We start from the raw sequence: 12,500 nt of genomic DNA, 5'->3' as shown, positions 1-12,500 counted from the left end.
GACTTGCGCGAGCGAGAACCCTGGCTGTGAATGACAAAAAGATTGTCATTTGCTTTTGACAGATCATTCAGACATGGCTCTCGTTCCTGCGAGAGTTGTACTTGTAGCCCACAAACAGACAGCCAAACAAGGGAGCTGAGAGCCGGAGGGGAGAGCGCTGAGGGCCGGAATTCGGGCTTGCGGTGTGGTTAGAGGAGTCGCACGGAGAGAAAACATACGCAGAAGATGTTCCCTTTGAATTGGGAATGTACTGAACTGAAAGATTTTCCCTGGGTTATTTCAGTCGCTGCTGGATTAGGTTTATCTGAGTTTTGATTAGAGAGCCATCTGCAGGTCAAGTGTGGATTTGCAAGATGCAGAAACGGCGTTTTGCGTTTCTCTTTGAACTCCAGAAGCTAATGCAGTATCAGGACCTCTCTGTGTGTAAAACTGACAGGAGCCTTGTACTTGTGTTGTCAGAGATGGGGTTTTGATGTTGCGGTTTCACGCAGAGGCATTGCTTTGTCCCCGAGTGTACTCCCTGTCTCCTTTGCTGTGTTCAAATCATTCATGCTGTCATATTTGTTATGTCACATTTTTATATTACTTGTCATATTTCTGGGATTGGAAGTTAGAAATTTAAGCACGTTCGACGCAAGGTCTTCATCGCAGTAAAGAATCGGAGAAATGAATCTCCAGAAATCAGAAAAGAGGTGTCTTATGGGGCCATGTGCGTTTGACATTGAATATTTTTGTTTTGTTTTCATCCCATTAAAGTTGGCTTAGTGTGTTCCGGCTCAGCAAAGGTATTGTAAATTTTTTGTGTGAATTTGTGGTAGAGGTGTTGATTCTTTGATCCAGTGCCTCCAGACTCCTGGTCTCTGAGCAGTTCCTCCTGAATGTCAGCTGGGTGGGTAGGGTAAGAAATCTGTATCCATCCACCAGGGGGCAGTTTGTTGGGTTCTGCTAAGCCCTCAGGGGACAGCATTACCAGTCTCTGGATTCTAGCTCATCAGATAGCTGATTAGATTGATGTTCCTGTTACCCCAGCTCAGATGATCCTGAACAGAAACACTCTTCTCTGCAGGGACCTCTGTGTTTGTGAGTCTTTGTGTAAGTTTGTGAAACTTGCTTTTGACATTAATGGCTGAGATAAACGATCAGGTAAAGTAAACAACACAGGGTCTGCCTGCTTTCATCCTCAGAAAAAAAGCGTTAAAAGAACAGAGGAAAGAAAGGAACTTTAATGCATCGATGAAAATAATGGCCTGCATTCCAAGGATGAATTATTTGTGTAGGCGCATGCGAATGCATGGTTTAAAAGCAAGCCTTGATTTCAGACTGATGGCAGACTAAGACAGCACTGTTAACATTCACTAATGATCTGGTTAAAAGTATAACTCGATATTTGTTAGAAATGAAGGGCCCTGTCTCGTGCCGGGGGTTTGTTTAAGTGTTATTCAGCGTCACGCAGACGGTGCTGAGACCAGCCAGCGCGTGACCGGCGCTCTGACCGTGAGGTCGTGCACCGCTCAGGCCTCCAGGCGGATTTGGGGGTCAGACGGGAGGCATGAGGTGGCCTGGATGCAGGGGTAAGTGTCCCCGTCTCTGGGGCTGGGCGTGAGGGACGCCCCCGGCTGATTTGATTGGATTGAGACGGGGCCTGCTGGCTGTCTGAAGTCCTGGCACTGTGGCTCTCCATGTCACTCGCTGGCAGCAGAGTGATGTTGCACAGGTGAGCTGGCACCTGTATTTACATTTACATTTATTCATTTACATTTATTCATTTGGCAGACGCTTTTATCCAAAGTGACTTGCAAGTGAGGCAGAGTACAACACAAGCAAAAACCATAAGGAGTCAACAATATTAGAAGCGCTGCATGACCAGGTTTCAATGTTTGGCCAGACAAGGTACAAGCTATCTTGTAGAGAACCATTAAACCATTAGATTAGACACTTTTTTTAACAGTTTTTCTTCCACATGCATGTATGTCCCATCCCATGTAAAGCGGGTGACATGCTTAACCTCCCACCACCGTCCCAGTCTGTACAGAGCCCTCACTGGAAGCAGTGATCAGAGAACCACACTTCACCAACCCATTAATGGGTGGAGCTACCCTGTGCTGTCAATCACGTATCCTGTCGACTTATCCAGTCGGACAAATTTGTTTGCCGTAGCAAGCCCATGATTGGTTCAAATCTATGAGCCAGCCGTCATGAGTGAGTGATTCCCCCAGCTATAGTTTCATGCGTTCTGTCCTGGAACATTGGATTGATGTTGTCACTGACTCTCTTCAGTATAGACCCTCTGGCTGGATTGTTTTAACCATGCCTGGTAGAAATGCAATCTCCGCATCCATGGAAATTCATTATCGTTGGTTGTGTGCCTCTGTAATTCATGAATGTAAGTACTGCCGGCAGCCATTGGAACAGTAATCCTCGTGTGCCTGCAGATAAGGCCTGCGTGTGAAGGGAATTCCAAGACTTCAATTGTTGTTGGGAAAAACAAATACAGGCACGTCGCTGATTGGTTATGGATGTACATAAAATGAACGCTAGCTAAGATAAGCAGATACAATCCATGATAGAAGAAGATATATTGAGAGCACTTCCTTCTCCGCACGTTAAAGAAAATGAATGAATGGGACAATACCAGAGAGATGATACAGTAATACAGAATGATAATGAGTTGGTGGAATGAAAGTGAATCAGCACAGTGTGTGTAGGTGGCAGAAACACTTTGAAGATAAACCAAACCCCCAGTGACCCCACAGTGAGCAAGAGCTGGACCGAGCTGTAGTGTTGGTGGTGGGGGTGGGGTAACAGCCTCCCTGTAAGTTAGAGCTACCAGAGGAGTTAGACACCCAGCATGAAAACATGCTGTCAGTGTTATCCACCATACCTGTCTCAGACTGAAGTTTCTATGTGTGTATGTGGATGGAAGTGGTGTGGTGTAGTGGTAATGAGTTGGGCTCATAACTAGAAGGTTGCTGGTTTGATTCCCCGTTGGGGCAGTGCCATTGATCCTTTGGGCGAGGTACTTAACCCAGAAATTGTCTCAGTAAATATCCAGCTGTATAAATGGACAACATGTAAAAATTGTAACCTATGTAAGTCGCTCTGCGTAAGAGCATTTGCTAAAATAATGTAATGTATGTGTGAACTGGGGGCTTGACGGGGCTGGTTGCTGGTTCTCCGTAAGGTATGGGAGGGGCACTGACAGTCAGGGAGGCTAGAGGGAAGCCCTCGTGTCAGTTAGTAGGGCATATTCATGGAGGGCACTCAGCAGCTTTTTTTTTGCCCCCACGCCAGCAGGAATTTGCTTCTGAAAAGACGGCCAGGCTTAACAGCTCTGCCTCACAAGGACTTTTGAGTGTGGTCCTGGGGGGGGTCTGAGCTCTTACGGGGGGGGGTGCAGGTTTGTGTGTTGGAGACTGGTGGGAATCGAGCTCTGTGAGCGAATGAGAGTGCAGCTGGGGGTGTGTGTGAGCAGTAAGCATAGCCGATCATGCGTATTGATGGATAGATCTGGGGTACTGTGGTGAAGCGGCCCAGACGGGGGAAGAGGGGAAGAGTTGAACAGGAAGGGGGCGGCAGCTCAGATAGCACATCCTCTTATCTCAGGTCTGCTGGTGAGCCAGACCTGCAGACAGTAAGGCTGGATTAGTCCTGGCTGGACCTGCAGGCCTATAGGATGTGTATGTTTACTCAGTGAAGTGCTCAGACAGACGGCTTTATAAATGACACACTCCAGCCTTCGAGTGAACTTTACTTGCAGCACGTGCGCAGAGTTAGGGACGGTGTCAATATGGGAAAGTAGGTCAGCAGGAAGAAGAAATGGCCGGACCTCTTTTGACCCGAGTTTCCCCGCTGTGTCTGTGTTGGGGGAGAGCCACATGCACGTTGATCTGTCTTTAGTGCTGCTCAAAGATTCCAGAATTGGTTACTTCTTTTTTTTTCACCCAGCCATTGTCTGGGTTTGAAAACCATTATGACCTCACACAGTTTGTTACCGTGGGTTTGGCTGCAGTATTTGTAGCCAGTGGTGAATCCATTGGTCGTGTTTACAGCTTCCCGCATTTGGTATTACATGGTGCTAAAAAGTCTTGCAACCAGTCTTGCAACATTATCTCTTTCTGCGGAAAGACTCCCTGGAGGTCTACATCCCATGACTGCATCCCACTGACTGCATAAATGTGTGATTTGGTCAGCAGAATTTTATTCGGCACAGCAAATACCATTGTGGCGGCATTTGTCAACTTTTATATGTTTTTAACACTGTGCTTCAGAAGAGCTTTCTCAACCAGGGACTTAAGTAGTTCATAGCAATTAAACGACATACCAGATCCTTGATTTTGAAATGTAAGGAACATTGTAAATATTTTGAGGTTACAGAAACACGGCAGTTACTGTAAACATCTCACAAGCAACACTAACAATTTAAATATCATTAAAGACCACGAAAAAACAAGCAGACCTTTTTGGGGGGTCGGGGGGGGCTTAGTTCTGAACATTACCTCTATAGCCCTTTTGTGGGATGGAAGCTATTACTTCACTTAATTGTTTTGACCTCAAGTCTGTGGTTTTGTTGGGTCTTGCTAAACAACCCAAGCGCAAAACCTGCGGAGCTTCACAAAGCCAGCAGGTCAGATGTGATTAGTGCGGAGCTGTGTGAATGGGGTTGGATGACAGGCTTAGGGGAAAGAGCCTGCCCCACATTGAGACTTTTTTTTTTTCCCCCTTTTTCTTATCTCCTGCCGTGTGTGCTGGGTCAGGGGGGCTGTGTTGGGTTCGGACAGGTGTCACGTGACCTCAGAAGGGGGTGTGCTGACGACATGTCTGTCTGGAGGAGCCCAGTTGAGTTGGGGGCGGGGGGGCTGGGGGGGATTAGCACTGTGTCCAGCTGATTGACTTTTAACCCTTTGGATGCCAGACATCTGAGGAGCAGAGGAGCATACCACTCCTTCAGCAGAGGGAGATTGTGTAGTGTGACGGGGAGAAATGGATCTGCACACCAGGGGTATCTCACAGCATGTATTTTGAGAGGCGTGGCATTCATGGGGAGTGACATTTGTCCACTAGGCACATACACAATAATAATGGGTCTAATATTATATTAGGACTAGCATGATAAAATGCTGAATTGACTACCATTTGATACAATACACTTTTGATTTGTGCAGTTGTTTATGAATCTTGTGTGTTTGTTTATATTGGCATTATTTTTTTTTCAGCTTTGTCTCTTATGTCCATCTGTTCTCTATTTTTGCCTCTTTGGTCGCCTTTTGTTTTGGATTCAGCCTCTTATCTGTGCTGCTGCACTCTCTGTTCCAACGCGTTCTAACACTCTTCAAACAAACTTTTATCATGGCAATTTTCTACACAGCATCAGTCTTGAAATGGGTCCAAATATAAAGCGGTACCAGCATGCGGACCAGTGGTTTGGAAGACTTAAAAAGAATCTTTGAGAACACAGAGAAATAGATAATAATACCCGAAAAGAAGGGGGGGGGGAGCAGAATAAAGTGTATTTTTGGGGGAGGGGGTGTGGTAAGCTTTCATCTTTTCATAACAATAATGTTCTTAATGTCCTCTTTGGGAACAAAGAGCTGTATTTATTCCCGGAGGCCCCCAGACATGGCACACATGAAAGTGACACGTAGCTGGGCAGAGACGCGCTTTTTGCACGCATTTTTTTCGTGCGTGCTGGTCAGCACAGTCAGGGCGTCTGGCCTCACTTCCATACAGTTAAGCAGCTCACAAGAGCTAAAACATGAAGTGAAAAGTAGGGCTGGTCTTTTACCCCCCTCTACTCTCACCCCTACCCCTACCCCCCCGGTGTGTCCTTGGCCCTGAGGGGAAAGGGGAAACGGCACTGCTGATTGGTCAGCCTGCTGGCAGTCTGACATCATAGCCCTGCCCCTCTGCAGCTGCTGCTCCTATTAAACAACTTTGTGTTTCCAAACAGAGCTGTTACCCCCCACACACCGTACACCCACACTACTACTAGCAGGGTCAAACAGATCTTTCTCACAATGCACGACATCAGGCTATATACCCCTAGACCTCTGGGGCCAAAGCAAAGTACAAGAAAACATTCATCTGCCAACCATTACAGCAGGTGAAAAAATATATACACAAACCCAGAGAGAACACGACCGCACCATGTTAGTGAAAAGGACGTAATTGATTAATTGTGTATTAATTACTGTGCTGTACATTAGCCATTATTATTAGGTGTTCCATGAATTTGATCACTGTGACTGCAGGTATGGGATTGAATCTCTGCCAGTCTGCACTAGTTTATTACCTCCAGCTGGGAGTAAGAGGAGATGAAACAAATTTGATCAGGCCTCTTTTTCCACTTCTCTAAATTTTATAAGGGGTGCAGTCAAACTAGCCTATTTTATTGGGATTCTTGTCATCTCAAATTTGCTGTCCCTTGAAATGAAAGATTAAAAAAAAAATTCAACATCTGCCTAATTTCCTTTCTCAGTCTCCATGGTGGTTAGATTGAATGTGCTCTCGGGAGTGTTCACCACTCGGCCAGTTTTGTGACGTTCTGGAGCAAAGTTAAGGCCGGAGTCGTGTCTCCGTTTCCTGAGGGAAGCGATGTTTGCTCTCCCCTGGCCTTCTGTGGCTCTTCATTTAATTACAGCCAAAGGAAAAGATTAACCAACCCACCATTAATCCTTGTGTACAAGAGCACATTTATTATTTAAATAATATCCTACACCACCAGGAAAAAAAAAATTAAATAATTTCAATTCTAGCTCTGCTGGATCTCCCTCCAATGAAAAGTAGGATTTTTAATGCATTAATAGTGATTTTTTTTTCCCCTCATTAAATATTTTATATGCGTTTCCCTTCTGTTGTCTCACTGTCCTTTTTCTCCCTCTCTCTCTCTCCCTCTTCTTTATATCAGCACTTATGAAGCTTAGGGGGAAACCCAACAGATCAACCCCCCCCCCCCCCCCCTCCTCTAGCCACCCCTGTAACGGCGGGTGGGAATGGTTCAGCCCTAATTTGCATAAGTTCCCTCTGAGTGGATCCATGTGCAGAGGGATAGCACTGAAGGAATTAGTCCCTTTTCTGAACGGGTTGGATGTGTGTCTTGGGGGAGAGGCTGTGCGCGCACTGTTGCTGGCTTCTGAGAGAGTGCACTTGCTGAAGTCGTAGTCGCAGTAGATTGCTCGAGCACACCATGTACTGTGCATACCCCGTCCCCGGCATGGGCAGCAGCTCCTTAATGTATTACTACAACGGGAAATCGGTGAGTGCGCTTTTTCTTTCAGGAGAGGGGAGCGTGTGTTGTGTGCAGCTGGGTTTTGGAAGCAGCTACAGAACGTGGCTGCTGTCAGATGTCACACTGTGCTCTGTGTCTGTGTCCATTCCAGCACCGCGTTTTCTTTCTTTTTTTTTTTCTTCCTCCGAGTGTTTTTGAGGACTGACTTAATTTTCCTGCACTTTGATTTCTGCCGTCTGACTGTGGCATTTGTTTTAGTTTGTGCTGCATATGACGTTAGTTCTTCTTTTCCTGGGTTTTTACCTCCAAAGCCTTTTAAAAGCCCCTTTCATTGACATCAGTGGCTAGGTTTTTGATTACTTTAATTTTTTGTTGCTGTTAAGTAGAAGTACTAAAAAAGAAATTTAATTTGTCAGTGCAGAAAATTTTTATTTGGCGGGGGTGAGTTGGTGAATAATTTGAAGTATTTCATTCATTGAACATAAAATGAAATATCTGAATTAAACATAATTGAATTGACGCATCTGCAACAGTGTAAGAAATGAAAAGCCACCTCTAAACTTTCTCTCTCACTTTTCGTTGTCTCCCTCCATCAGTCTTATAGACTGAAAGTAGAATTTCTCAAGGTTGGAATTTATTTTCATTGGCCTGTCTGCTCAGCACTGAGACAGATGAAAGTTTTTTTTTTTTTTTTGTTTTTTTTTACTTTTTTTAATACTTAGTTGAAATAATAACAAGTCTGGGAGTGATTAGGGAAAATAGAGAGTCTGTTAAGGTTAGACTTTCCTACCAGCCTTTGCTGTTATTCCATCTGCTTCTAATCAAGCCAGGCTTCATGGCTCTGCAGGGAGCCCAGCTTGTCTCGGCGCACTCTCTCTTTGATATCGCCTTCCTCCGCAAACTTTATGCGATGAGAGGACGCGGGCGCGTGTTCGAGTTCATGGGAGCCACTCTCAGGTGGCACGAGGGGTGAAATTCTGTCGCAGGTGTTTTGTGGGACGGCGGGCTGTTGAGGGGTGAGTGTGGCCCGGGCAGAACCGTGTGAGTGGGCCGGGTGACAGCTACAGTGATCCCAGCTGTATCGGGAACCCATCTCTCTCTCTCTCTCTCTCTCTCTCTCTCTCCCTACCTCTCCTTCTCTCTGTCTCTCTATCTCTCCCTCTCCTTCTCTCTGTCTCTCTCTCTCTCTCCCTCTCTCTCTCTCTCTTCCTGCCTCACAGATATCGGTTTTGCCCGTTAGTGGTTTAAGCGTCTGTGGCGGAGAGCACTGTTGCTGCTTCGGAGCTCTCTGCGAGCGCTCCCCATCTGTTTAAGTGAACTTAGGGGAAAAAAAAATTAAGCCAGGGTAGAGTTTAATATTTAATAAGCTTGCATTATATCCGTGACCCTACACTGCCATGAATTACCCTTTCTGTTTTTAGATCGTTCGTGCGGGATATAATTACATGATTCATTTACCATTAGAGCACAAGTAATTACTGTTTGCACTCATCTCGAGATGCTTAGGCCCTGTTAAAAACGCGTCTAAGCAGCCATACAAATGTGTCGTATCTCCTGTGTTATATGTCATATTTTTAAATGTCGTTGCCAAAAATGTTTTGACTGCGCAGCTAACAAAATGTACCAGTAAAAGTTCCCTTTATTTAAAGTTGAAGACAGTTTGAAGCGGGTCTGGAGTTTGTCTGCCACCATCGTGAGACCTCATGGGAATGGGACTTTACACGAGCTCTAGTTTTGCCTCTTCCTCACTAAACATAAGAACAATTGCCTTTGTTCCTGCACCATAAAATAACCACTTTGATGTTTTTTTTTTTTAATATCGAGTATTTCCAGGCTCCTATTGGAAGGCAGGAAGCGAGGAAAAATTGGTCACATGTGGTTAGAAAGGATCACTGAACTTTGTGTCCATCTCAAGTTAGTAAATACCCCATAAATTATTTGTTCCATGGGTTTTTCATTATTTGAAGAAACTAAATGATGTGTGATTCAAAGCAGTAACTCAAGTGAAACTCATGTCAAGTCTTTTGGGTGGTAATAGTTTTACTGGTAAGGTCCTAGAGCAAGCGCTGCTGATGGCTCTTTGAATTCTCTGACTTTATGGCGTGTGAAGTCTTATATTTCCATCGATTCTTTCAGGTAAACTTGAAGAAATAACCGGAGTATTAGTATTATTTAGTGTATCTCAGTTCTGTTAAAGAGTTGGTTTATGGTGATGCGTGACAATGGTGTTCACCCTTGGTTTTGTCCCTGTCTTTTTGAATCTACAGTAAAATTGTGATTTTTGTGAATAAGAATTTAAGAGTTGATGTAAAAACTCCTACCATGGAATGACTAGAGCATCTTACTTTAAAAAGAATGTTCAAATTCCTTGTCAGAATTTTGTGTTTCTGGGGATTCTGGCTGATCGTTTAATATTTTCAGTTAGCATGTGTTTTTCTGCCCACACGTGAGTAAATGTATTTTTCTTTCAGTGGCATAAAGCAGACAAAACTGTCCTTTGAAAGACATTTTTCAGAAAAGTCTTAAGTCTGTCACTTTGAGGCACGAAACCCTTAATTTTACATCATGATCACACGCTCACTAGTGCCTACAGGAAAGTTTTTATTACCGGGTCTAAATATTTAACAATTCTTATCAGGAAAAGACAGTGTGGCAAAATGAGGAGGTGTTGTTTTGAAACCGCATGTGTTTGTGTGTGTTTAAAGTGGGGGAGATTTCAGTGTGGAAATGAAAAGCCTTCAGGCGGAGTTTGATTGAAATGATTGACGCACGCTGTCACTTGTGTCTCATGGCTTTGAGCAGCATGGTTTTGTTCCATGATCACATCTGAAGTGTGTTTTCCGAAGTGTGTTGGGGCGACAGTGGCTCAGGAGGTAGAGCAGTCGACTGGGGATTGGAAGGTCCCTGGTTCGAATCTGGCTCATCCTGGCAGAGTGTCGAAGTGTCCTTGAGCAAGACACTGAACCCCCAACAGCTCCCAGTGGCCAGTTGGTAAGCCCATATAGCAGCCTCTGCCACTGGTAGGTAGATGTGAGACATATAACTGTAAAGTGCTTTTAGTATTCAAATGAGTAGAAAAGCGCTATATAAATGCAGTCCATTTACCATTTACCATTTCCCTCGATCCAGTTTTTTTTTTTTCTCTGTGCTTTGACGTTTTAATGGTTTCTTTTTGTTAGTTAAAACTCCGGGGGCACTGTTTTGATCAGAATACCTCAGAAAATGAATGTGCAGGAAGGTGTACAGGAGTTTGACATTATTTTGGTAAACATTGAGTTTTTAAAAGACGGAACAGCCCTGCTGTGATCTTCAACCTGATACTGAGCCATGGCACATACAGGTTGAAAACATATTTAGATTGTTCCCCCTCATTCTTTTTCAGGTGAGCCCACACCAAATAACCAAAATCCCTAATGTGGGAAAAAAAAAACTCCCAGCAGAAACTGAAGCTTCACAGGCGATTTGGCTGCTCTGATTGACAGCTCTGTAATCAATGCCCTCATAAAAGGAAGCGCCACGGCGACGGCCTGGGGGCGGGGCAGGGTGGGATGGGGGGGTGTGCCCTGTATTTGGGAGGGTTTATTAACGGGTCGACTGGTTAGCCGAGGGTAAAGAGGACAATTAGCTTTATCCTGCGCCATATGCTGCCTATTCAGGCTCAGACTGGAGGACAAAGCACGGGCCCCCACATGCAACTGACCTGGGATCAGCGCGGGAGCAGTGCATTGGCCCAGGAGAGCTTTTACTTCGACTCGGCAGGGCAGTGTCAGCCAGACTCCCTGCTAGGAGCACTGGGTGTCCACGGCCACTGCCATCGATATAGCCCAGGGAGCCGAGAGCGCTCACACACACACATGGAACCAGACAGGGAGGGAGCAGGTGTTGACCAGACGGGGTCCACTCTGTGTGTGTGTGTGTGTGTGTGTGTGTGTGTGTGTGTGTGTGTGTGTGTGTGTGTGTGTGTGCGTGCGTGCGTGCGTGCATGGGTGTGTGCGTGCCTGCGTGCATGTGTATGTGCATGTACGTGTGCATGTATGTGTATTTATGGATGTATGGGTATATGTGTACACCCGTGTGTGTGTGTGTGTGTGTGTGTGTCTCTGTGCGTGCGTGCATGGGTGTGTGCGTGGCTGCGTGCACGTGTATGTGCATGTATGTGTATTTATGGATGTATGGGTATATGTGTACACCCGTGTGTGTGTAGGGGTGTATGTGCATGCCCGTGTCTGAGAGTGTTTATGTTTGGGTGCATATGTGTGCACTTGTGTGTGAGTGTATGCATTTCAGTAATAATTTCATTCTTTCAAAATAAAAATATCCAGACCTGAAACCAAGCTCAGTTAAGATTTAGCTGCTTAAATCAGCTGTGTATTTTTCAGATGACAGCGTCTTTGTACAACCAAATGCAAAACGATCATCCTGTATATTTCTCTGAGGTTCTTCAGATGAACGAAAAAGCCTTGTCTTGCTTTACTGTCACAAAAGGACAAGGCTTACCAAAGCAGAATTTTCACAGAAAACAAGGAAATTAAATATTATTACTGGAGGAACATGATTTTAGTTTTATATTTATTTTTAGAATAAATAAAATGGAGATTGGATTCCCTCCCTGTGCAAAATTTGGACGTGTTGCATTTCTTTTATAACAGACACATGAATCCTGTGTTTGCCTGCAGGTCCCTTATAGGCTGTGTTTTATAGTCTGAGGAAAGGTACAGTGTGTCCAGCGTAAAAGCGAAAGGGTTTAGTTCCAGTCCAGTCAGGAAAGGAGCTGGCAGTGCAGGTGATCAGGTGACCAGAGGTATCTGGTTGTGATTTGTACGGGTTTGTGCTGGTGAATGAGAGAGGCCCGGGGGAGAGCAGCTATCCTCCATCTGGAGCGCGTGGAGGAGAGGGAGACCACATCACTCCGCATTCTCCTCCCGAGGGCTTTGATCCACCAGCCAGTGGAGTGGCTTCTCTGTGCTGCTCTTGTGTTTCTCTGGAGCTGGGCTTTAAAGCACAACAGACCCCTTTTTTTGCATTCGTCTTGGTTCTATTCAGGGATTTTTTTTTTCCTGAGCATTTAAAAGTTAGGATATCTTAATAAAATATTTGTAATTAATGGTCAGGGACAATCCCTAACTATCTAAACAAAATCTTCCATCCTTCCGTGAGGTACATAATTTGTGTCCACCAGAGTAGTGGTTTTTAGTGTTTTGGAATGAAAGGGGTCCTGTACTCCTGTAGTCCTGTTTCTCTCCTCTCCCCTGACATTAACGTACCGGATCATAAG

At 45.0% G+C, this 12,500-nt stretch overlaps 1 protein-coding gene across 7 annotated transcripts in view; it reads left to right on the top strand.

Annotated features, from left to right (window-relative positions):
• Positions 1–12,500, top strand: part of LOC118782018 (transcription factor 12-like) — a 113,817-nt gene that overhangs the window by 75,287 nt on the left and 26,030 nt on the right. For 2 of the 7 annotated variants that reach the window (XM_036535226.1, XM_036535225.1), the window contains exon 1: positions 7,088–7,252. The exons of the other annotated variants lie outside the window; for them this stretch is intronic. In XM_036535226.1, the coding sequence (XP_036391119.1) occupies positions 7,184–7,252 (69 nt within the window). In that variant the 5' untranslated portion in view covers positions 7,088–7,183. Of the gene's footprint in view, positions 1–7,087; positions 7,253–12,500 lie in introns of those variants that run through there. 7 annotated transcript variants of the gene reach the window in all.

The sequence above is a fragment of the Megalops cyprinoides genome, chromosome 8 (assembly GCF_013368585.1).
Source record: "Megalops cyprinoides isolate fMegCyp1 chromosome 8, fMegCyp1.pri, whole genome shotgun sequence".
NCBI classification, from domain to species: Eukaryota; Metazoa; Chordata; class Actinopteri; order Elopiformes; family Megalopidae; genus Megalops; species Megalops cyprinoides.
This window is presented reverse-complemented; position numbering and strand designations above follow the sequence as displayed.